The 21,771-nt window shown below is 42.5% G+C and overlaps 1 protein-coding gene and 1 pseudogene across 1 annotated transcript in view; one reads left to right on the top strand and one right to left on the bottom strand.

Annotated features, from left to right (window-relative positions):
* The window catches only part of Ccdc39 (coiled-coil domain containing 39), a 38,257-nt gene extending 19,756 nt beyond the window's left edge, over positions 1–18,501 (bottom strand). Inside the window, exons 1-10 of the mRNA XM_032898521.1 lie at positions 18,295–18,501; positions 15,344–15,463; positions 13,184–13,330; positions 11,910–12,068; positions 11,066–11,158; positions 10,846–10,974; positions 7,870–8,061; positions 5,719–5,822; positions 4,271–4,403; positions 744–938 (exon numbers count right to left, since the gene is read on the bottom strand). Of these exons, the coding sequence (XP_032754412.1) occupies positions 744–938; positions 4,271–4,403; positions 5,719–5,822; positions 7,870–8,061; positions 10,846–10,974; positions 11,066–11,158; positions 11,910–12,068; positions 13,184–13,330; positions 15,344–15,463; positions 18,295–18,384 (1,362 nt within the window). The 5' untranslated portion in view covers positions 18,385–18,501. The remainder of the gene's footprint in view (positions 1–743; positions 939–4,270; positions 4,404–5,718; positions 5,823–7,869; positions 8,062–10,845; positions 10,975–11,065; positions 11,159–11,909; positions 12,069–13,183; positions 13,331–15,343; positions 15,464–18,294) is intronic.
* On the top strand, positions 9,209–9,400 carry LOC116897657 (annotated as a pseudogene).
* Positions 18,502–21,771: the final 3,270 nt, after the last annotated feature.

Raw genomic sequence — 21,771 nt, 5'->3', positions numbered from 1 at the left:
TCTGACATGAGCTCTTAGTCTGGCACTGTTAGTTATTAATGTTGGTCCTTCAGCAAATCAGGAAAAATGCTTCCTAGCCTAAAAGAAGCAACCTACTCAACTGTCAGGGTGCAGGACAGCAACGCAAACCATTAGAGGACAACTGCAGTGCTGTCAGGGACCTTAGGAAATCACAGGATCTAAATAAATGAGGATTCCCGAGGAACATTTTTCAAAGGATACAAAACAGAACCTGTCATGATAACCATAGAAAGCTCAATATATAACAGTTGTTTTTTCATTATACTTTAGCATCTTTGATGTTGTGATATTGTGAAACTAAGAAATTTTTCAAATTAAGAAATTAAGGTGTATGGGGGAGGTGTTAGAAAATAAACATGAACATGAAGGGTATGTAGGCAAAACTGAAGGAAAAGCCTGCCACCGTATCATGCAGATAAGGTGGGCAGAAGATGCTCATGTCTGCAGACTTTTGTTTTACTGCCCCCCCCCCACTACAGGTTCCTTTAAAGCACAGTCCTTCCTCCCTCACCAGAGTGTCTGTCTCCTCGCCTGTCTATTTTAGATTAAAAATTAAAACAGTAGCTTTGAAGGCTCTCTCAAGTCTCTATTCTCCCAGCATAGTAGCTGCTGCCACCCGCATGCTCATTTGGAATGTCTTAGAACTCTTCATTCACTGGAATAGCTCAACTACCAGAGGCATTAAAGTCCTACAGAAGTTATTCACAGAGAGGAGCATCTACCTGACTGTACATAATTTCCTGCTGCTTCAGGGTTTCAAAGTCCAGTTTGTGTAACCGTTGGTTAAGATGTTTCAAGGAAGAACGGGTTCCTTCAATTTCTGATCCCAGAGATTTCTCTTTTGTTATCGCACTCTGTAACTCTTGGACTTTCTTAAATAGCACACCTTTTACTATATTCAATTGAACCTCCACTTCCTGAAAAGAAATTGTTGGAATTATAACAGTTAGTTAAATTATAATAGGTTAAAATTTGTATTTACATGAACATTAAAATTTAGGAACTCAAAAGCCCCGGTCAACATTTAGCCCTTGAAAATACAGTCTTCCCAAAGCTGTGGCCATTCCGCCCAGCTCCCTTATCTCCAGTGCTGGTAGATGAAGTTGGTAGTTTTCTCTTCTTGTGTCATTTGATCTACCATCCTAACTCCATCCAATATTGCCCAAGTTTCAGAACTAGTCACCCTGTGAGTTCAGAGTTTACTGAACAGTCTTGAGGATGTAAAAAAGAAATCATACTGTCCAATTTGAAGCTTTCTTTCTTTCTTTCTTTCTTTTCTTTTTTTCGGAGCTGGGGACCGAACCCAGGGCCTTGAGCTTGCTAGGCAAGCGCTCTACCACTGAGCTAAATCCCCAACCCCCAATTTGAAGCTTTTTAGGGCCACATTTAGCCATCAGCTCTCCAGTGGGTGGGGACTGAGGATAAATACTCCTCCTGTGGTGTAAGCACACCCACAGTGGGAAATGTCAAACTCCTGGTATACTTACACTGCCACAGAGGTGACATAGAGAAGCAAACCAACACACAGATGACAGATGTAAGAGATGCTATTCTAACCTCAAGTACACAACTACTCAGAGTATAATATACAAATAATGAGTGCTATTTCTTACTTGTGATTTAAATGTGTTTAGTTTTAAGTCTACATACAATTCAGGTTTTAATAGTTGCTGGGTTTAGTAATGAATTTAACCAAAAGTCCTGAAAATTTAACTGCTGGCTCTTGAGAATGTGTAGGAATCAGTGCCAAGGCAAGCCCTGGCCCAGCCCTTCCTTCACTAAGGCTTTTGCACTGCTTGGCCTCTGTGCTGGCCTTGAGGAAAAAGAAGGAAGTTTCTGATCCTGACACTCCTCAAATACCTACCTTGACCTGAATGCTTCATGACTAACACATTCTGAGTTTCCCTTTGACCTACCAACACCCCAGGCCAACTACAAGTCACCACTTTTAAATACTGAAATCATTTTCCTTCATTACCACGTTCCCCCTCTGTAGCTAATGAACCTCAATGTGTGAGCCCATGACTAATGTGTGCAAATTTTCACAAATCAAGACATAACCAACAACTGATGTATTTCTCATGTAATTGTCACTTCTCGAACTCAGGACCTTCTCAAAGATTCCTTAGCAGAATTTGAAAGCCTGGATAAAATGGTGACAATGCTTTTCCAGAATCAAACCCTGGGAGAGCACAATAAAAACGAGGGTTTTCCTCCTATCCCCAAGCTCCTGGAATAATGACTCTGAGACTCAAATTATATTTACAAATTCAAATTCCTTGGCCATAATTGGTTGTTCCCCAATTAGATCATAACTTAATATCCCATTTATTCTAATCTAAGTTCTGCCAAGTGGCTGGTTACCTCTGCTCAGTGCCCATGCTTCTGACTTCCTCCATGTTCCTGAGTGGAAACCTTCACATCTCTCTGTCCCAGAATTCTTGCTTTCTCCTGGAACTCCCACCTTCTAGTTCCTGCCTCAGCTACAGTCCAATGAGCTTTATTTGACAGATAGTTTCCAAACAGACATAAGAGATTCCCCCTACAGAGCAGAGCCCTCTAACAAATCATGGGTACATCTGCATCAATATTCATATTTTCAAGTTCATCTATTTTTCATTGTTAAATGTGGGGTTTTTTAATGTCTTTTTTTTTTGTAATGCAATTTCCAATCCTCTTTATGCTTTTATGGAGGTCCAGCCATCTATCTGTCTACTATCATTTCCTTCAGTTGAGAACCTCACTTAGCATTGCTCAGGTAGCAATATATTCCAATACCTATCATATGTCTTCAAATAGTTTTATTAATTACAGCTTTCACTGACAGTTTCATACATTTATATACTGCACTGTAGTCATTTCACCTTGATTTCTCATCCCATATTCCCCTCCCTCTCTCACTGATACCTTTCTCCTCAATGAGTCTACCTCCTTCCTTCACGACTTGCTTGCTTGCTTGCTTTGAGACAGGGTCTCATTATCTATCTCTGGTAGTCCTGTAACTATGTAGAGCAGGCTGACCTCAAACTCTCAGAGATCCACCTATCTCTGTCTCTTGAGTACTGAGATTAAAAGTCTGTGCCACTACACCAGGCCTCCTATGACTTCTGTGGGTGTGAGGTCCACTGAGTTTAGTTACTTGCCTGAGCATGAGTGAGAAGCTCCTCAGTGGAGCATGGGCAACTTCTGTGTGGCTAAACGACTGGAGAGAGTGACAGCCCTGCAATAAGCATTACTCACCAGTAGTCTTTCTGGGAGGGGTGGATCTCATGGACTCTCCCTCCACCCACGATGAAATGTTGATGGGCCCAATTGTGTAAATCTTGTATGGATGACTACAACTACAGTAAGCTCAATTTACCTGATTTGTTTGTGAATGGCACAACCTTTATTATCCTCTGTGATCTAGTTCATATGCTTTCAAGGATTTTTTTTCAGCTCTCATAACTATCTATGTTTGTACCAAAGGAAAACATGTTCATAAGGCATGGTTTGAACCTAACTACCACTCTGGCCAAAGGACGTTGTTACTTGGGAATTCAGAACACCCTGAGGAACCAGGTATCATCAGATATAAACAGAGTCATATTTTATATGATCTAATCAAGTACTTATAAATTGCTCCATCTTCTTATCCCTTCACCTACATCAACAAAAGACAGAAATCAGGAAGCAGGGCTGCCATGCCAAAAACCTAGTGCCATTTTCAAGATTCCAAAGAGAAAATGGCAAAGCAACCTCCCCTGGCTTCTTGAAAGCTGGATCTACTATCACTAGCACACTAGAGGCCCAAATAATTAGTGAAATGGCACACATCACAGGCCACTTGTCAAAAATGCTCCCAGGCTGTAAAAGGTGAAAACAAAGATGGAGTACTGACAGTGAGCCAAAGAGCGAGGGGAGGGTTTGACCATGAGGACACACAGCAGAGCGAGGGGAGGGTTTGACCATGAGGACACACAGCAGAGCGAGGGGAGGGTTTGACCATGAGGACACACAGCAGAACAAGGGAAGGCAGAGTGCTCTAAGCGAGGACACTTGCTGAGAGCTGTGCTTCAGCACACTCACCAGGCTGGCAGGGGATCATGGGAGAATAGGCACCAGAAGGGAATGGGCTACAGGACACAGTGCAGGGCTGCCTTTAGAACCAGGGCCCTCTGAGACTTCACAGTGCTCTAATTCCGAGCACAAAGTATTTCACTCTTTGGAAAACTGCTGTGCTTCTGTAAAAATCCAAAATAAGGCTTACCTTCAAATTTTTCTCCTCCTCCTTCAGCATGTCTTCCATGTTGGTAGCTTTCTCTTCAATGGATATGGTCTTCTCAGTTATCATCTTTAATTTATGTTTTATAATCTCATTGTGATGTTTGAGTTTTTGTAATCTAGATAATGTTTGTAAGAAAATATAGAAAACATGCTTAAAAGAGTATTTGACACATACACACAAGAATAGTTGCTTCTGCTGTAAACATTTTCATTATCATCATATATCTGGTAGGCTATACAACTATTGCTCTGAGCTCTCTGATGAAAAACAAAACAAAACAAGAAAATCTGGAGTTTGATAATGGAGCAAATAAGGTGAGTGGAGCTCAATGAGTTGGGCAGTGCTCAGTGGCCTGGGGTGGAGCTCAGCAGGTTGGGGTGGAGCTTAGTAGGATGGGGTAGGGCTCAGTTGATTGGGGGTGGAGCTCAGTGGATTGGGGGTGGAGCTCAGTGGATTGGGGGTGGAGCTTAGTGGGTTGAGGTGGAGCTCTGTAAGTTGGGGTGGAGCTCAGTGGGCAGGGGTGCCACTGAGTGGTAAAATGTTTACCTACCACATTCAAGACCCTTGGTTTCATACCCAGCACCAGAAAAAAAAGAATGTTAACAGTTATAATCTTGCATGTATTTACAAAAATAATTTTTTTATATTGAAGCTCAATTTATCTAGTTTTTCTTTCTTTTTTCTTTTTTTCCCATCTTTATTAAATTGGGGTATTTCTTATTTACATTTCAATTGTTATTCCTTTCCCGGTTTCCAGGCCAACATCCCCTAGCCCTCCCCCCCCTTCTACATGGGTGTTCCTCCCATCCTCCCCATTACCACCCTCCCCCAACAATCCCGTTCACTGGGGTTCAGTCTTGGCAGGACAAGGGCTTCCCTTCTACTAGTGCTCTTACTAGGCTATTCATTGCTACCTATGTGGTTAGAGCCCAGGGTCAGTCCATGTATAGTCTTTGGGTAGTGGCTTAGTCCCTAGAAGCTATGGTTGGTTGGCATTGTTGTTCATATGGGGTCTCAAGCCCCTTCAAGCTCTTTCAGTCCTTTCTCTAATTCCTTCAATGGGGGTCCTATTCTCAGTTCAGTGGTTTGCTGCTGGTATTCGCCTATGTTTTGCTGTATTCTGGCTGGGTCTCTCAGGAGAGATCTACATCCGGTTCCTGTCAGCCTGCACCTCTTTGCTTCATCCATCTTATCTAGTTTGGTGGCTGTATATGTATGTGCCACATGTGGGGCAGGCTCTGAATGGGTGTTCCTTCTGCCTCTGTTCTAAACTTTGCCTCCCTATTCCCTGCCAAGGGTATTCTTGTTCCCCTTTTAAAGAAGGAGTGAAGCATCTGCATTACAAAAATAATTTTAACCACTAATAATTTTCTAAATATAGGCCACAAATATGTTTAATATTTATATACATTTATATGGGTTTTTCTTACCTTCCTGTTTCATCAAGGATGTCCTTCTTTACTTTGGAAATGTTTTTCCTCAGAGCTTCTAAATCACTGGATGTTCTATTGAGAGTGGTTTTTAAAGTGTCCAGCTATTTATCATTAGACAGGAAAAAATTACATGTTCACATTCAATAAGTTTCTTTTCTGAGAAATGCTATTCTTCCCACTTGAAGTTCTAATCATAAAATAACACCTATAAAAATAGCAGCATTGTATAAATAATGCCTATCTTGATCCCCACAATCAAAATTTAGAAAACCTTTGTTTCATAACATGAAAAAATGATAAATATCACCACATGTAAAGTTGAAAGTGCATGTAAAACCATCTAGTCAAGAACTGCTCAGGGGTAACATGACTCTGCATCAGTGGCTCTCAGTCGTTCTAATGCTGTGACCGTTAATACCGTTCCTCATGCTGTAGTCACCCCAACCATAAATGATTCCCACGGCTACTTCATAGCTGTAATCTTGCTACTGTTATGAATCTTAATATAAATATCTGGTATACAGGATATCTGATGGGAGCCCCTGTGAAAGGGTCATTCAGTGCTTCCAAGGGGATCACAACCCACAGGTTGAGAACCATAGCTGAGGATGCCTGATGTGAATAGATACCCTGACACGCACAGCTGGGTATAGAAAACCTCAACATTCAACCCACCCGCCTCCCTCACCCATCCTCTAGTGACACACACATCACACCTATCCTCCATGACACACACTTCATACACATCCTCAGTGACACACACCTCATAGACATCCCACAGTGACACACACACCTCACACCTATCTTTCATAATACACATCTCATATACATCCTACAGTTACACACACCTCATACACATTCCACAGTGACACACACCTTATTCACATCCTACAGTGACGTTTCATGCCATCCTCCACACATTTGACTGTTCATCTAAATTGCTTCAAACAAGAAATCTAAGATATACCCAGGAAAGCCATTACTGGGCCATATGTAACAGTAGTTCAATCACTAGTTTTCTAAGGAACTCCATGCTGACTTCCATAGTTGATAAGTTCACCTTCTCACCAGTGTGAATCAGAATTCTTCCATCACAGAAAAGGATAAAACAACCCTAAAAGGCATACGGGGCTATAAAGTAAGTCTGTAAATTACCTAGAGCAATCTTGAACAAGAAAAATGAAGCTTGGGTAATTATATTTCCTACTTTCTAACAACAGCAATCAGAATAGTATGGTCAGACAGACACCTAGACCAATGGACCAACAGAGCAGAGCAGAGGGCGGAATCAACCCATGTGCTTGTATACATCAGCTGACTTCTAGAAACCCACAACAGTGAAAGGCAGCTCCTTCCAGAAACAACTCTGGGAAAACCGGAGACCCACATTGCAAGGTAATAACATATATTACTTAATATAAAAATAAATATAAATAACAATACATTATTCCTCTTGTACTGGATATAGAATTAACTCAGCATGGACTAAAGCCTCGAGGTGAGGTCTGCTACTTTATAACTGTCCAGAAAAAGACAGAGAAGCGCTAGGACAAAGTACAGGCCATGCAAGCAAAACAAAGAAATAGGATTGCTCTCCTCTGCACGGCTTAGGACACCAACACAATGCATAGGCAATCTGCAGAACTTCCAAACCATGGAGTTGAAAAAGTGTCACCTCCAAATTACACAAGCAACCCATGCCACCCACTGGTAATAAGAGTACAACAGTTGTACATGAGCAAAGGTCCTGACCTGGCATTTCTCTAAAAAAAGCATCGATAGGCAATAGGTATATAAGGACAGTCAGCACCACTGAGCCTCGGAAAACACTGCCCAATGTCACGAGGTCAAGTCAGGGCTGATGCTGTGAGTCGTATCTGCCACACAAAGGCAGCGTCTGCCATTACACACACATGCACGCACATGCACACACACACACACATACACATGCACACACACACATGCATGCACATGCACACACATGCACACACATGCACACACACACACACACACACACACACACACACACACACACACACACACACACGAAGACTTAAGGGAAAGAGCAGCAGGCCTCCCCAGTCAAACAGGCCTTTGCCATTGACTGAGGAATCTGTATGACCGCAGGCCAGTGCTTGTGTGGCACACCTCATCCTTCAGCTGATTTCTGTTGGCTTCCTGTCGCTGGTACTCCATCCTGCACTTTGACACTTTACGCTCAGCAATAGAAATTCTTCGTTCATACTCTATGTTGTTCCCAACCTCATTCTCCAGAAACTTGATCTTCTCTCTCACCACACCTTCTTTTTCTCTTGCTTCCTGCTTTATCCGTGCTAATGCCTGAAAATCGAGACAAGTGCATACACTCAAGTATTTAGTACATTCCAACTAAAATAAAAGGGAGTTAAGTACTTACTTTTTAATTTTAAAAGTCTTTTCAAATATGTAGGCTGTTGTGGGGAGTGCTTTGTCACAGTTGTTTGGAGACAGGATCTCACTGTGGCTCTGGGTGGCCTGGAAGTCTCTGTGAAGGCCAGGCTCACCTTAACCACACAAGATCTGCCTGGGGCTAAAGTGTTTGCCATCGCACCTCGCTCAGACAGGATGGGGTTGTCAATATGCTACACCTGAATATCTATGAGTTCACATCTTTGAATGACATTGTGATTTCTTTCATCTGGAAGAGCTGAAGAGCAAGGAAGTGGCTAGGCCTTTACACAGAAAGGGAAAGTTCCCCAAAAAGAAACCAAAACAGAAATAGCACGGAATAGTTTACACATGGAATCTTAGGCCTTGGTGACATTTTCTAAATACTGTCTAGAGCCCTGATTCTCATCTTTTATGAATAACATTTAGCCAGATCTGGTGCACATGGCACTCAGGAGGCTGAGAGGAGGAGATCAAGTTTGAAACAGCCTTGAGCTCACGGTACAAGGCCAGCCTAGACTACACAAAGAGACCCTGTATCAACAAAACCACACGAAACAAAAATACATCATTTGTTATTATTGGTTTCAATGAAAATGTTCTCACTTAGGGTGTATGATGGTCTTGAAATTACAATAATAAGATAGTCCTCAGAGTTTTTTATCTTGTATAAAAGGAGAAAAAGACTATAACCCCTCTCCCGCAGGAGCCACCGACTGTCGATGGGTAGTACGGCCTCCACCCTGAGAACTAGCTTTCATGGTACTAGGAGGAGCCATGCAAGCTTCCAAAGGAAGGAATCACCAACAGTCCATTTAAGAGGCCTATGAACCACGTTACTGAGCAGCATGGCACAATAGCCCTAAGGGTGCAGTAGTGGCATTCATACCTTAGAAGGAACCAGCAACTCTCTAATTGAACATAAGGCCAACATAAGCAGTAAACCATTCCTGATATTAGAAACACAGCCAACTGCCCAGGGCTGGTAAAGTCATGGATCTTGGAGGAGAAACTACACTTTATTAAACTAACCTAATCTCTAACTACATTCCAAATATTGAGCTTTGCGCAGTGGCAGTATCGTAGCCAATGAGGTTTATCCGAGGCGCGATTATTGCTAATTGAAAACTTTTCCCAAATATTGTCCCTAAGTCCATAGATACGTGTAGACTTCACCCTTCATCTAGGAAACTTCTTTGTGACAGTTGAGACCATTATGGCAGAAAACCACAGCCAATCAAAATGCAAGTTGTGGAGCCCAGTCAACTCCCACACCTAAGGCCAAGGGAACATTGAGAAAGAGAGGGTGGAAAATTATACAAGCCAGAGAGGCTGGGCGTTTGCTGTGAGATTACATCTCCTTGTAACATAGAAAATGGGAAAGTCTCACCAACATGACCTAAACCTGAGCTAAACAAGGATAACAATAAATATTGTAAAGTGAATACGTAAAAGACAAAGAGGCCCCAGCCCTATAGAAAGAACTACAGACAACTAAGGAACACAGAGTGAGAGGAATGCTCTTCCCTGGGGAAGAGCACACTAGCTGATTATCTAATACCAAATGGTCAGCCCTGAAGACATGCATACAAGTGTCATCATACAGATTGAGCAGGCTATATGTGTGTGTATATAAATATATACATTATTACATATACATATATTATAGTCAATACATTCATAGTATGTAGTCAATATTACATACATACACACACACACACACACACACACACACACATATATATATATATATGAAAATATAAAGAAAAAGTCTCTCCAAAGGTGATTCTATCAAATAACTAATTTTTACGGTAGTGTTCTTACGTGTCCTCCTTATCAATTAGCATTCTTAATGTAGTATTCTATGTCACTATTATGCTGGAACAGCCAAAGGATTGCCCGATCTTCTAAGCTTACACAGTTCAAATGCTCACTTGAAAGTGTCATCGCATTGGCTTCTCTGCCACTTAGGCAGATAATTTAATGCTAACAGCAGCAGTCAAGTTTCTTAACAGTGCTCTTTATGATTAAGTGGTTCCCTGGATTTAGCACGGGTGTTGCTTGGTTGTAAGATAAAAGCTGGAGAAAGGGAGCAGGATCATTGGAAGAGAAGCCTAACTGAACAGTCTTGGGCTGTATGCAAAACATCGGCTGGAAACCTGGGATCCTGGACCTGCTTGAATCACATTACACAATAGGGCTTGAGGTTTGAAAGTAACAGGATGTTAAGAAGTAAACACCCTTATCAGCCTCAAGAATTAAGAATGAACACGGTGTGGTATTCAACTGCAGTCATTCTGCAGAAACAACACTTAATTTCAATACACCCTCAGAGAAGACACTGGCTCCAACCTTCCGGGACTGTTGCTATTAAAACCAGAATGGCTCTGTCCTTCTTTCCTGGGAGGCTCGGCCCTTCTGTCAACAAAGCAAGCGTCCAGGCTTTTCTCAGAAGTCCGAGCTGCCAGTCACCTCTGCTCTTTGCCTTTTCATTCAAATGAAGAGCGGCTTTAGCACCTCTCCCTGCCTCTTTCCTTCTTCCTCAATTTCTTCTTCTCAAGATCACCCCTCCTGATCTTCCAACTGTGTCTACCAGCATCCTGCTTCTTAGTGATTTCCTAAAAACTTTCTCCTCAGTCCCTATGGCCTGAATTACTACCATACCATCTCAGCATCACAGGATTGGAGCTGGCTCACCAGAGCGCAGTTGTCTATCTCCTGATCCCGCCTCTGCATCTGCTCAATGGTGTTCTCCCACTGCTGAATGAGCTCCTGTCGTTCTACATGGATCTTCCGGAAATCCTGTGCAGCTTTATCTAATTCTAACTGTGGAACAAATAGAAGATGACAGTTCCATTAATCCAAGTGCTTTTGCAAATATCACCTTGGAAGTTAAGGAGCATCTCCGTAGACCAACCTGCGCACTTAGCGTCTCCGTGAGTTCATTGTCTAGAAGCTTCCTCTTCTCATTACACTCCATGGTCAGCTTTTCTAACTTCAGAGTCAGGGCCTGTGATGTGGTTACAGAAAACACGTATGACTATTATGTTCTTTCAGTATTAAAGCTGGCATAGAGCATAGCTAGCATTCTGTATCATTACATCTTATGTAAATACTATCTAATACTATAATGGAATACTATAAAACGATATGTATTTTTCTTATGGTCTAGCTCCCAAAGCATAATGTACTGTTCGCATATAGCCCCATGAAAATGTGTTTGTTTCTAAGATGACTTTTAACACAAATTAGGAGAAAAATAAAAACATAACCTGCCATTTAAAAATATTTAAAATTGTGCATTCGGTAGCTATGTGTGTGACAGTAGCTTCACTATCCCGGTAGATGAGATTCTAAGTGGATTTTACACAGTGTAAATTTACAAGAAACAACTTATCAGCTGCAATATTATCTCAAGTCAGTAGAACTTACAAGGAATATTCAAATTAAATGTCAAAGGAACCAAAATTAATTAATAGTTTTAGGATGACTAGAACTTTCTCTCCTGAAATGCTCTGAAATGTCCTGTGAAGTCATAACTCAGGTCCTGATCAGTCATATGGACTCAGAGGCAGCAACGGGCTGGAGGATCTGACTGCACTTGATTTTCTTGAGAAAACGACGCTTCATTTCTAAAGGTTCTCAGAGGAGAGCCTGGCCCAAAACCTTCAAGGACAGTTGTCTCTAAACTCAGTAACTACAACTTCGTGTTTAAAGGTTGATGTAGAGAAAAGCCGTTCTAAAAAGTCCTAAGGTCTCACCCTGATCTTGTTATTGTCTTGCTGAGAGTACTTCTGAAGGGTGAGCGAGTCGCTGTCTTTGTGAGCAGACTCTTCTAGCCAGGCTTCCAGTGCTTGCTGGTCCCAGTTCATCTGACATTTCAAGCCATCCAGCTTTTGAGTAGCTTTAAATATAGCATTCTACTTTCCAAAGAATGGGAGACAGCAGGCAATAACGAAACATTATTCATTGTGCAAACATAACAAGCATATATTATACGACTAAAGAAACGAAGAAAGCCAGGCTCTGCCTTCCGTCTGTTTGTGGCATCATATGTTTAATTCTATCACCACCATGCTTGTATTTTAATTCTTCAGTTACAAAACAGAGATGATCAGACAAGGTCAAAAACAGTTGGTCAAGTTAAAGTTCTTGTGAAAAAGCTTTAAGGCAGTTCTCTCAGAGAGAACTCATTAGATCCCAAACCAAAGCCATCCCAAATATGTGAGAGTGTGGGGATCAGTTAAAACAGCTAGTTTGACATGCTTGCTTAAACACATGACAAAGTCAGCCCATTTCCAGCTCTCTTATGTAGAGATTTGGAAGCATTTCCAATTGAAGTAAATACAATACAGGGGATAGATTATTTCTGTAAATGTTGTCACTTAATGAATCCATAACCACAAAAGAAAACATGTTAAATCAGGAAATGTTATTTACATTGGATATACAAACATTACTTTACAAAATTCAAATTTGTATATGAATGTATATGCACTGCATTGATTAATGACTGATGTGGAGGGGCCCGGCACAGTGAGTTGAATTCTTGGGAGATAGAAGAAAAGTTGCTGACATGAGTCTGCCAGCAAGCCAGTCGGGAGCGATCCTCCATGGCTCCTACCTCTGCTCTTACTTGGGTTCCTGCCTTGACTTCTCTTAAGGATCAAGAGAGATCAGTACATGTAAACCAAACAAGCCCTCTTCTCTCCTCCGCTGCTTGCGGTCCGTGTTTTTAGCACAGTGGCAGACAAGCTAACCAAGACTGGTCCCCAGGTTGACAGATGAGTATGAAAGGTAAAACTTTGAGATGAAATTTAAAACCCAAAGTTATTTGTCTGCTAACAATGTGGCCTGTGCCTGTAAGCAGGTCTTACTAATAGCAGAAAGGCAATGTTTGATCATTTCTTTCAAACCACAATGCCATCATTTCACTGGGGCTGGGGTGGGGCCAATGTGTAAGTAACCCTCAGAGAAAAGGTCGGTTCTCCCTGGAGAGCGCTGGTGCAGAAGCAGGACCGCAAGTCACACCCACTTCCTTGTCGTTCTTGCGCTCGAGGATGATGGCCATCTCCTTCTCCAGCTGTTGGATCTCATCCTTGACTCGTCCCAGCTCTCTTTCAGCAATGGCCTTAAAATGTTCTTCACTTTCGATTTCACACTCCCTTGCTTTGTAAAGAGACTGAAGAATAATTACACAACATAGAAGTGCTTTACATTTCTATAGTATAAAATATAATACATCACTGCACAAAACAGCCCCAACCCAATTGCTCAGGTTAAACTCAGTAAACTCCCCCACTGTAGCCTGCGGTCCCTCTGCAGTTATCTCTCACTGCTGAGCGATGAGGTTAGCCATGGACTTCCCAGGGGACTACTGTCAGGAGTTCAGGTATTATGCGGCAGAAACTAAAGAAAAGAAACTGGTAAGGTGAGAGCTAGAAGCTATAATTCATCCTTACCAAAAAGTGAGAAATATTGGTTATTATAATTGAGAAAATGGGGTTTATATTGAATTAATCACTCATTCTACTTAACAGAGACAAGTTTGAGAATGATTTACATGCCAAGGGGTGAACATCTCTCAGAATGTATTAGTATAGAGTGATGTCTCTATATTTAGCTCTGTTTATTAAAAGACTCTTTCTGGCTAGAGAGCCTTTCAAGGGTGTGCTCTCAGTGTCTAACTACAGTATCAAAGCTGCTTAGTGCTGGGTGAAGGCTACTGACTTTGGTCTCCACAATCCAGGTTCATGGTAATAAGGTGTTCTCACAGAGACCCTCTGTTCCTCCAATCCTAACTCAGTAGCATAGTGAGGAATTGAGAAGACATAATTTATCAATTGCTTATCAAATCTGGAGTAATCCTAAGGACTGTTTAGAAAATTAATTAAGTGCAAAACTTTCATTAGGATTTATAATAAAATCCAATAAGGTAAGTCATTACCTTTATTGAATATAAAGTTTTTATAAAGCACAGTTTTGTCTATTTGAATGTAACTATTTCTCAAAAGTATACACTTACTAATTTCTTGAGGTGGAAACTGTAACGCTCCCAGCACTGATGTGTGCCGGGGGCTGGGCTCCTGTGGCCTCTACATAGTCACCCCATCTTAACTGAAGTGGACTTGTACTAATATTGCTTTTTATGATTTAATTTTTGCATTTTACTTATGTGTCTATGCACATGAGTGCATGCATGGCACATGGCTCATGGAGGCCAGAAGAGGCCATTCTTGAAGAACTGGAGTTATAAGTGGCTGTAAACCTTTCCACATGGGTGCTGGGAACTGAACCCGGATCCTCTGGGAGCTCAGCAAACATTCTTTTTTTTTTAAGATTTATTATTTATTATATATAAGTACACTGTAGCTGTTCAGACACACCAGAAGAGGGCATCAGATCTCATTACAGATGGTTGTGAGCCACCATGTGGTTGCTGGGATTTGAACTCAGGACCTTTGGAAGAGCAGTCAGTGCTCTTAACCACTGAGCCATCTCTCCAGCCCCCTCAGCAAACATTCTTAAAATCTGAGCCAGCTCTATTAGCCCCAATGTCAGTATGTCTAAAATGAATTTTGCCTACCCATTATCGGAAAAGTCTTCTAAACATAAGAACATCACTATTAGTGTTAAGATTCCAATCCCTAGAACCAGCTGTGACAGCACACGTTTATAATCCCAGCACCTGGGAGTCTAATGTGTTAAGATCATATGTTTCAGACCAACTCTATAGCAAGATGGTATCATAAAAACTAAAATTCTAATCTTGACCTGCACTAAAACACCATGACACTACAAGGATTGCTGAAGAGTGGGGACAGACCTGTACCCAAAGTGAGTCCAGAAGTCCATGCTGAATAATTAAGCTGGAGACAGAAGCTCTGACAGCCACAAGTCAGCTTTGTCTGCCTTCAGACACTTGGTATTACCCCCAGGGCCCCCTCCTTGTGCTGGACTACTAGTTAACACTCTGTAAGAGCTTGATGGTAACTTCTTCTTCACCGAGTCTCTGCTGACAACTGAGAGCATTACTTAAGCTTCTCAGAACATTCCTTCTGTCTCCTTTAGGTTTAAAACTATGTTCATAATCATTTGATTAGGATGGGGTTTCCTATTATATCTCTAACATAAAATCATAATAGCAAATGCAGTACGTAATACCCAATGACTATAGACAACAGTATTCCTGTACCTGTGTAAATAAAAACTCTTGATTGACATTTTTAAGGTGAGAAGACATAGAATTAATCCGATCTTCATAGTCGCGAAGCTGATCTTGCAAGTTTGATTTTTCTTTGTGTAGTTTTGCTAACTGTAAGAAACAAATGCCATGATTAAGAGGTAAACTAAATTTTCATTTACTTTTTATCATAGCTAATTTGAGATAGTATAACAAAAATACCAGAGACTTGATACAGAAACAAGAGTATATCTGTCACAATTATGCAAGTTAAGAATTGCAAGATTGTTAATGAGGCCTTCTTCTTTACAAACAAATATCTTCTTACTATATCTAAACATAACAGAGATTATCTCTCTTTTCTCTTTTTATAAGGTCACTGATTAATTTATGAGAACTCCACCTTTGGGGTGGTTTGGATGAGAATGGCCCCACATACTCATGCTTGAATACTTGGTCCCTACTTAGTAGAACTGTTTAGGAAAGACTAGGAGGTGTGGCTTTGGAGAAGGTGTGTCACTGGGGGTGGGCTTGAGGCTTTTAAAGACTCATACCATTTCTAGTATGCTCTCTGTCCCCTGCTTACATTTTGAGATTGAGATTTCAGCTATTTCTGCCGACACTGACTGGGACCCCTACAAAACTACTCACCCTCTAAGCCCCTTTCAGTGCCTTCACCAATGGGTTTCTTTGATCATGGTGTCTTACGACAGCAACAGAAAAGCAATGAGTATAAACATCCCTCCAGAGATCCTATCCATCACACTGAAAATTAGGACATTAGATTAGAGTTTTGGCAGGACACAGATATCCAGTACATGCTGTCTCGATTTTTTAAATTTCCACAGTAAAACTCTACTGACCTTTTCTGTAAATAACGTTGCCATCTAGAGATTATCTTGGGAAAGTTAGGACTATAGCTCATGTAGCATGCACTTCTCCTTCAGCAGGGTTACTTCCATGTAGGGCAAAAGGAAAACCCTATCTCACTGCCAATCTGTGGGCTGATTATCTTAGGTCTCTATCACTATGATAAACACCATGACCCAAAGTAATGGTTCATCTCTTCTTCCACTTCCAGACAACAGCTCATCACTGATAAAATTGGAATAGGAACTCAAGCAGCAAAAGTAACTTGGAGGTGGGGACTGAAGCACAGGCCATGGAGGGATGCTATTTACAGGCTTACTCTTCATAGGTTGCTTAGCCGGTTTTCCTATACAACCCCAGGACTGCCTATCCATGGATGACACTGCCCACAGTGGGTGTGGCCCTCCTGCATGAACCATTAGTCAAGAAAATCCCCCACAGGCTTGACTGACTACAGACCAGGCTTATGGAGATATTTTCTCAGTTGAAGTTCCCTCCTCTCAGATGATCCAGCTTGGGAAGGGGAGGAGGAGGAAGGAAGAATGGAGGAGAGAAGGAAAGAGGAAGAGAGAGGGAGGGAGGAAGGGAGGGAGGGAGGGAGGAAGGAAGGAAGGAAGGAAGGACGGACGGACGGACTTCGCTCTGCTAGCATACACATAGAAGCCAGTCCTGGTGACTCGCCCTTGTAACCCAGCATTAAGAGAGAGGGGAAGATTTCTTAGACTCGCTAGTCTTAGCTTAATCTTAGCCCCAGATCCCAATAAGAGACCCTGCCTCAAAAAGTAAGGTAGGAGTCTGGGGAATGACACTTCAGGTTGATCCCTGGCCTCTGCACGCATGAGCACACATGTACACTACTCAGTCAAATCCACCACCACACATCACAAACACATACCAGAAAAAAGATAGGTAATGCAAGGGAAGGGGGAGCATAAAAACTATAGGAACCTTAAGTTCAAATACTGACTATAGAACCAGCAGGATTGCTCTCCCAAATACCTCTTCTCCAATTGCATACTATATTAATTATACGATTGTCTCCCACTCCTCATCTCTAGTTTGACAAGACACACATCAGGTTGGTGGGCTGGCTCTAGCAGTGACTTTTTTACCTGTCCTAATGTTGATGGTCTGTCCTTAAGGGGAAATGCCTAGTCCTAACCAGAGGAGAGATCAGAGCAGAGCATTCTCTACATTCCAGTCTTCTCAGCAGATTCACCCACCCCGGTTTCATGCTCACTATTCAGAGGGCAGAAAATAATCTCTTCTGCTTTGTCAATTTGTACAATTCCTCGGTTCTTGGACCCTCTTCCCCACACCCTAACACCATTTGTGGGACTTTGGGCTGACTGCTAAAGATGTATAAACTTTGTGAGCCAGTTGCAGTTTAAAAAAAAAAAAAAAAACCGAGGCTTAAACTGTATGTATTTTAGTTGGTGCAGGTTTGTCCTACAAATGTGAAATATTTCACCCTCCTGTGACACTTTGATCCTCACTCTGAAACTCTACACTGCATACTTCACCGAAATGTATCCCTTGAAAGCAACTCAAGCCACTTTAAACATCACAGAAACACAAATGCTCGCAAGAATGTGTCTTGCGTGTGCACATGCATAAATGGCGGTTACTAAGCAAACACCAACAATGCATTTGCAAAGCTTAATTGGTCGGGGGAAAGCACGGTAGCTGGGACCTGAAACAGCTGGAGGAGTGACATTCGGGTTTTATGACCCTGAATAGAAATTGTTGCTTCGATAAAACTTTCAAATGTGTAGTAACTGATAGGAGCAGCAGAGAAAGTGGGGAGGACCGGTATCAGATCTAAGTGATGAAGTCAGGGAACAAGAGGAGCAAACGAGTTGGGCAGCGCGGCACCTGTACGTGGGACTTGGTTTTCCCTGGCCCTGCCCTGATTCCCATTGAACACCCACCTGGCCCTGCATCCTCTACTCCACAGTCCTTACCTAGTCTTCACTTGGTCATCCATCCTCCCACAAGCCCTCATCTGGCTGTCCTGGCGGTGTTCAACCAGTCCTTTCACCATTCCTCAGCTACTCTCTCCTGTCCCCTAAATCCCACCCAATCCTCCTCACCTGGTCCTCCAGGATCTTGTTCTCCTGATTGGCCACGGGAATGGCGAACCCATCTTCCCAGTGCAGTTCTGACAGGAACTCACTGCTCATGGTGCACGGGCTCGAAAGGAGCACAGCCAAGTCCCCCAAACCGTTCCCAGAAGCTCGCAGCCGGAGTCTGCAGAGCCTACCGGACTGTATTCCGCGGCCCTAGCAACAGCCAGGCTCCCTTAGTTACCAAACAGGAAGCACTCCGGCTGGAAGGCGGAACTTCCTTTGAGAATTTCCGTGTCCTTTTCTCAGCCGGTAGAATTTGCTTACCTATGACAGTGAGGCACAGCTCAAATTTTTGCAAGGATAGATACACTCCCAGGACTTCCAGAACGTGTAAATCTGGGAGCACAGTTGCTTCAAAGGGTCACAAAGTTCGGGGATGGAAGACATAAGGTTCCCGGGGTGGCAGGATGGTGGAGTACAGGATACCAGGATGGACGACCACCAGATTAAGGGATACTATAGTAACCAAAAGGAACTTCGAATTTATTTTTAAGCCTTGTATGAGGGACCATGATCTGGGAACACAGATCCAGACTGCTCCAAATAGCGTGTTCTCGCATGGAAACTTGTTTCAGTAAGTTTTCGTAACTGCAGAAGAAAAGGAAGTCATAAATCAAGGCATTTTCCAATGCATTGTTAAAAACATCACCAAGAACTGTATAGTGTTGCGTTTGGGGTGGAAACTGAGAAAATTCACTTTAGAGACGGAAACTTAAAAATAATGTTTTATTTTCTGAGTGCTCAGGGAGGCAGCCAGTTTGGGATCTGAACCGCATCCAGGGAGGGAGATTATACAACATTATTATAGGGTGATAACACAAATCGAGGTGGGGAGCTGGTGGGAACTGCAGTGTTACCCAATTGTATTTTGACATTATGGGTTAAACAAGGGAGTACCTGTTGGAGACTGGACCTATCTAGGGCACCTGGCTTCAAGGTCTTTAATTCATTCTCCTAGCATTAAGTCTGGAGCTCAGAGTGGTAAGGGGACAAAGGCACCAGTCAGCTGCTTATGAACTTGTTTAACCCTGTCAGCAAGATGGAGAAGTTGTCCCTGAGATGCCTGTTACTGCAGACTACAGTTTACAACAGAAGCCCCTGGCTTCCCTAGGATCTGGGACCTTGAATTTAGTTTCTCCCTATGATTAAATGGAGTCTGAAAATGGAATGGTAGTACTTGGAGTAAGTTTCTTTTGCTTCTTCCCAACCATAGCATAGTTGGGAAGTCGGTGCTATCTATAGGTTTCAGATAAAATGTGATGACATTCTTAGCTTTGGGGTTGGTGAAAGCTAGTGGTCTGCTAAGTTAATACAATCCAAAAACGTATTGTTGGCAAAATGGGCAACGAATAGCTATTAAGGAGACTAAAGATAGCCCAAGATAATTTGGCTCTGGGTTTCCGACTCTACACCACCGGAGTTCTGCTCACGTCAGTCAGCTTTAACATAAGCATGGATTGGCACCCACTATGAGATGTCTAGACAGAAGCACACAGCACAACACCCTACCCACCACCCACCCAAAAGGCGAGCGGGCAGACTTAATACACCAACTGCTTTCCACATGCCCTTTGCTCCCCACACTGCTGAGAAAGTAAGCCAAGGAGAACAGTAGGCGCCGGCATTTGAAAAGTTCATTCACTTCTTAAATTCTTTCTGGCTGCTATGAGTCTTCGCCGGTTTCAATCCAAGCCCGTTTCCACCCATTCAGGCACCCAACGGGCACTGCAATATAGCTCCAGCAGCTGGTTCCTGCCATTGCTCAGTGGCCTCTCTAGATCCGTCCCCTACAGGACTTCTGGTGGCAGGGACTAGAGGCAGTAATTGTAGCATCTTAATCATCCACAGCAAGAGTCAGGGACAAGAAGAAAATGACGCAGGGTATCAGTGGGTGGCTCTGTGGACCAACTGTTTATAATGTGTACCCTGTTCCCCCAAAAGGAGGCATAGCTAAAGGCGGCTAGCTCTAGGAAACTTCACACTATTAGCCCTACAACCTTCTAGTTCTGCAGAGGTGGCAGCTTAAAAACCAGTGGTCCTAGGTAGAGAAAAGGCACACCAGAAATTCTCCAGCTTCCCCCCTCCTCCCCACAATCTCTCCTATCATAGATTGGAATGTAATAAACAACCTGTGTGCAGGTCGTGGGCAGGACACAATAAACAACCTGTGAAGCTCTTCGGTCTGTAGCTGAGATTAAGAGCACAGAATGGGTTGCTCTTCTGTTTCTCCATTTATCATTTTATCCCTAAAAGAAGCCTCGTGGTGATTAGCATGACTTAACAGGAGGGAAGTGTTCGACCGCTTCTCTGCTGAACCTCCTTTGCTACCCCCTGGGATGGGATGGGTGTACCTCCTCCTGGCTCTGCATGTCTGCAGAGGAGTCACCACAGGGACTTGCTCCTGGGGCCCTTGACAACCACTGTCACTTTAGTCTCGTAAACTGAATTTTCTTTACTCCTGTCGTAAGTGAAGACACATTTCAGAGGTTTTCTGGGAGGTCATTTGGTTCTCTTCTTCTTTAGAAAGAACAATTGACTCTTGCCTTCTATTTATATCCATAGTAAACCCTACCTGGGTCTATCTAGGTAGGTGGTATACATGTGAATATGTATTATATTTAAAGACTAGTGACAGTTATCTGTAACAGACAGTGCTGCCCAGGGATGTAACACTGTGCAGGTCTTTCTTTTGTTGGACTCTTGCAGGGCCTGTAAGTATTCATGAGTCTCTGGTGCAATGGGGAGATCAGTGTCAAAGCCTGACCCACTCCGGTCTCTGCTGTACAATGTCGTGGTCGTTTGCTGCTGCTCCAGTCAGCTGCTTCCTGTCGGTCCCATGGTGGGATCTGGAGACCAAAGCTAACAAAATGTTTTGTTCATTTTACCAGCTTTACAAGGCCAGAAAACCAAACAAGAATAACTTGCCATACATCAAACCATTTATATAGTTAGTATTCAGTCTTACTTATAGCCTCGTTACAAACTGTGAATATGTGTGCATGCACACATGAATTCTACAGATAATGGTCTAGGGAAAAGAACATTGGCTTTTGAGAAGGTTTCAGAGCTGGGCCACACCCAAGGCTCCTCACATGTTATATAATCGCCTACTACCAAGCTACATCCCACCAGAAAACTGCCTTTGATGATCGATAACACCATGGTAAATTCTAACTTAACGAATGCTACTGTTACCTTATCTTGCTGAGTTTAGATTTACAGTTTCTTCCTTTTATCAGTTTGTAGAATTCTATGCAATGTATTTTGATCCTATTCACCCACAATGCTATTTCCTCTTATTGGTATCACTGTATAAGGTGGAAACTCACTACGGCTTGAACTTACAGTGATCCCCCAAGTGACCAGTGCTATGACTTTCAACACTTAACTAACTTGTTTCAACTGCAGGTATTTATTCTGGGTTAGGTGTTTGTTTGGTTA

This window comes from Rattus rattus, chromosome 3, assembly GCF_011064425.1.
Source record: "Rattus rattus isolate New Zealand chromosome 3, Rrattus_CSIRO_v1, whole genome shotgun sequence".
Classification (NCBI taxonomy): domain Eukaryota; kingdom Metazoa; phylum Chordata; class Mammalia; order Rodentia; family Muridae; genus Rattus; species Rattus rattus.
The sequence above is the reverse complement of the archived record's forward strand: the minus strand, read 5'-3'. Positions and strand labels throughout refer to the sequence as shown.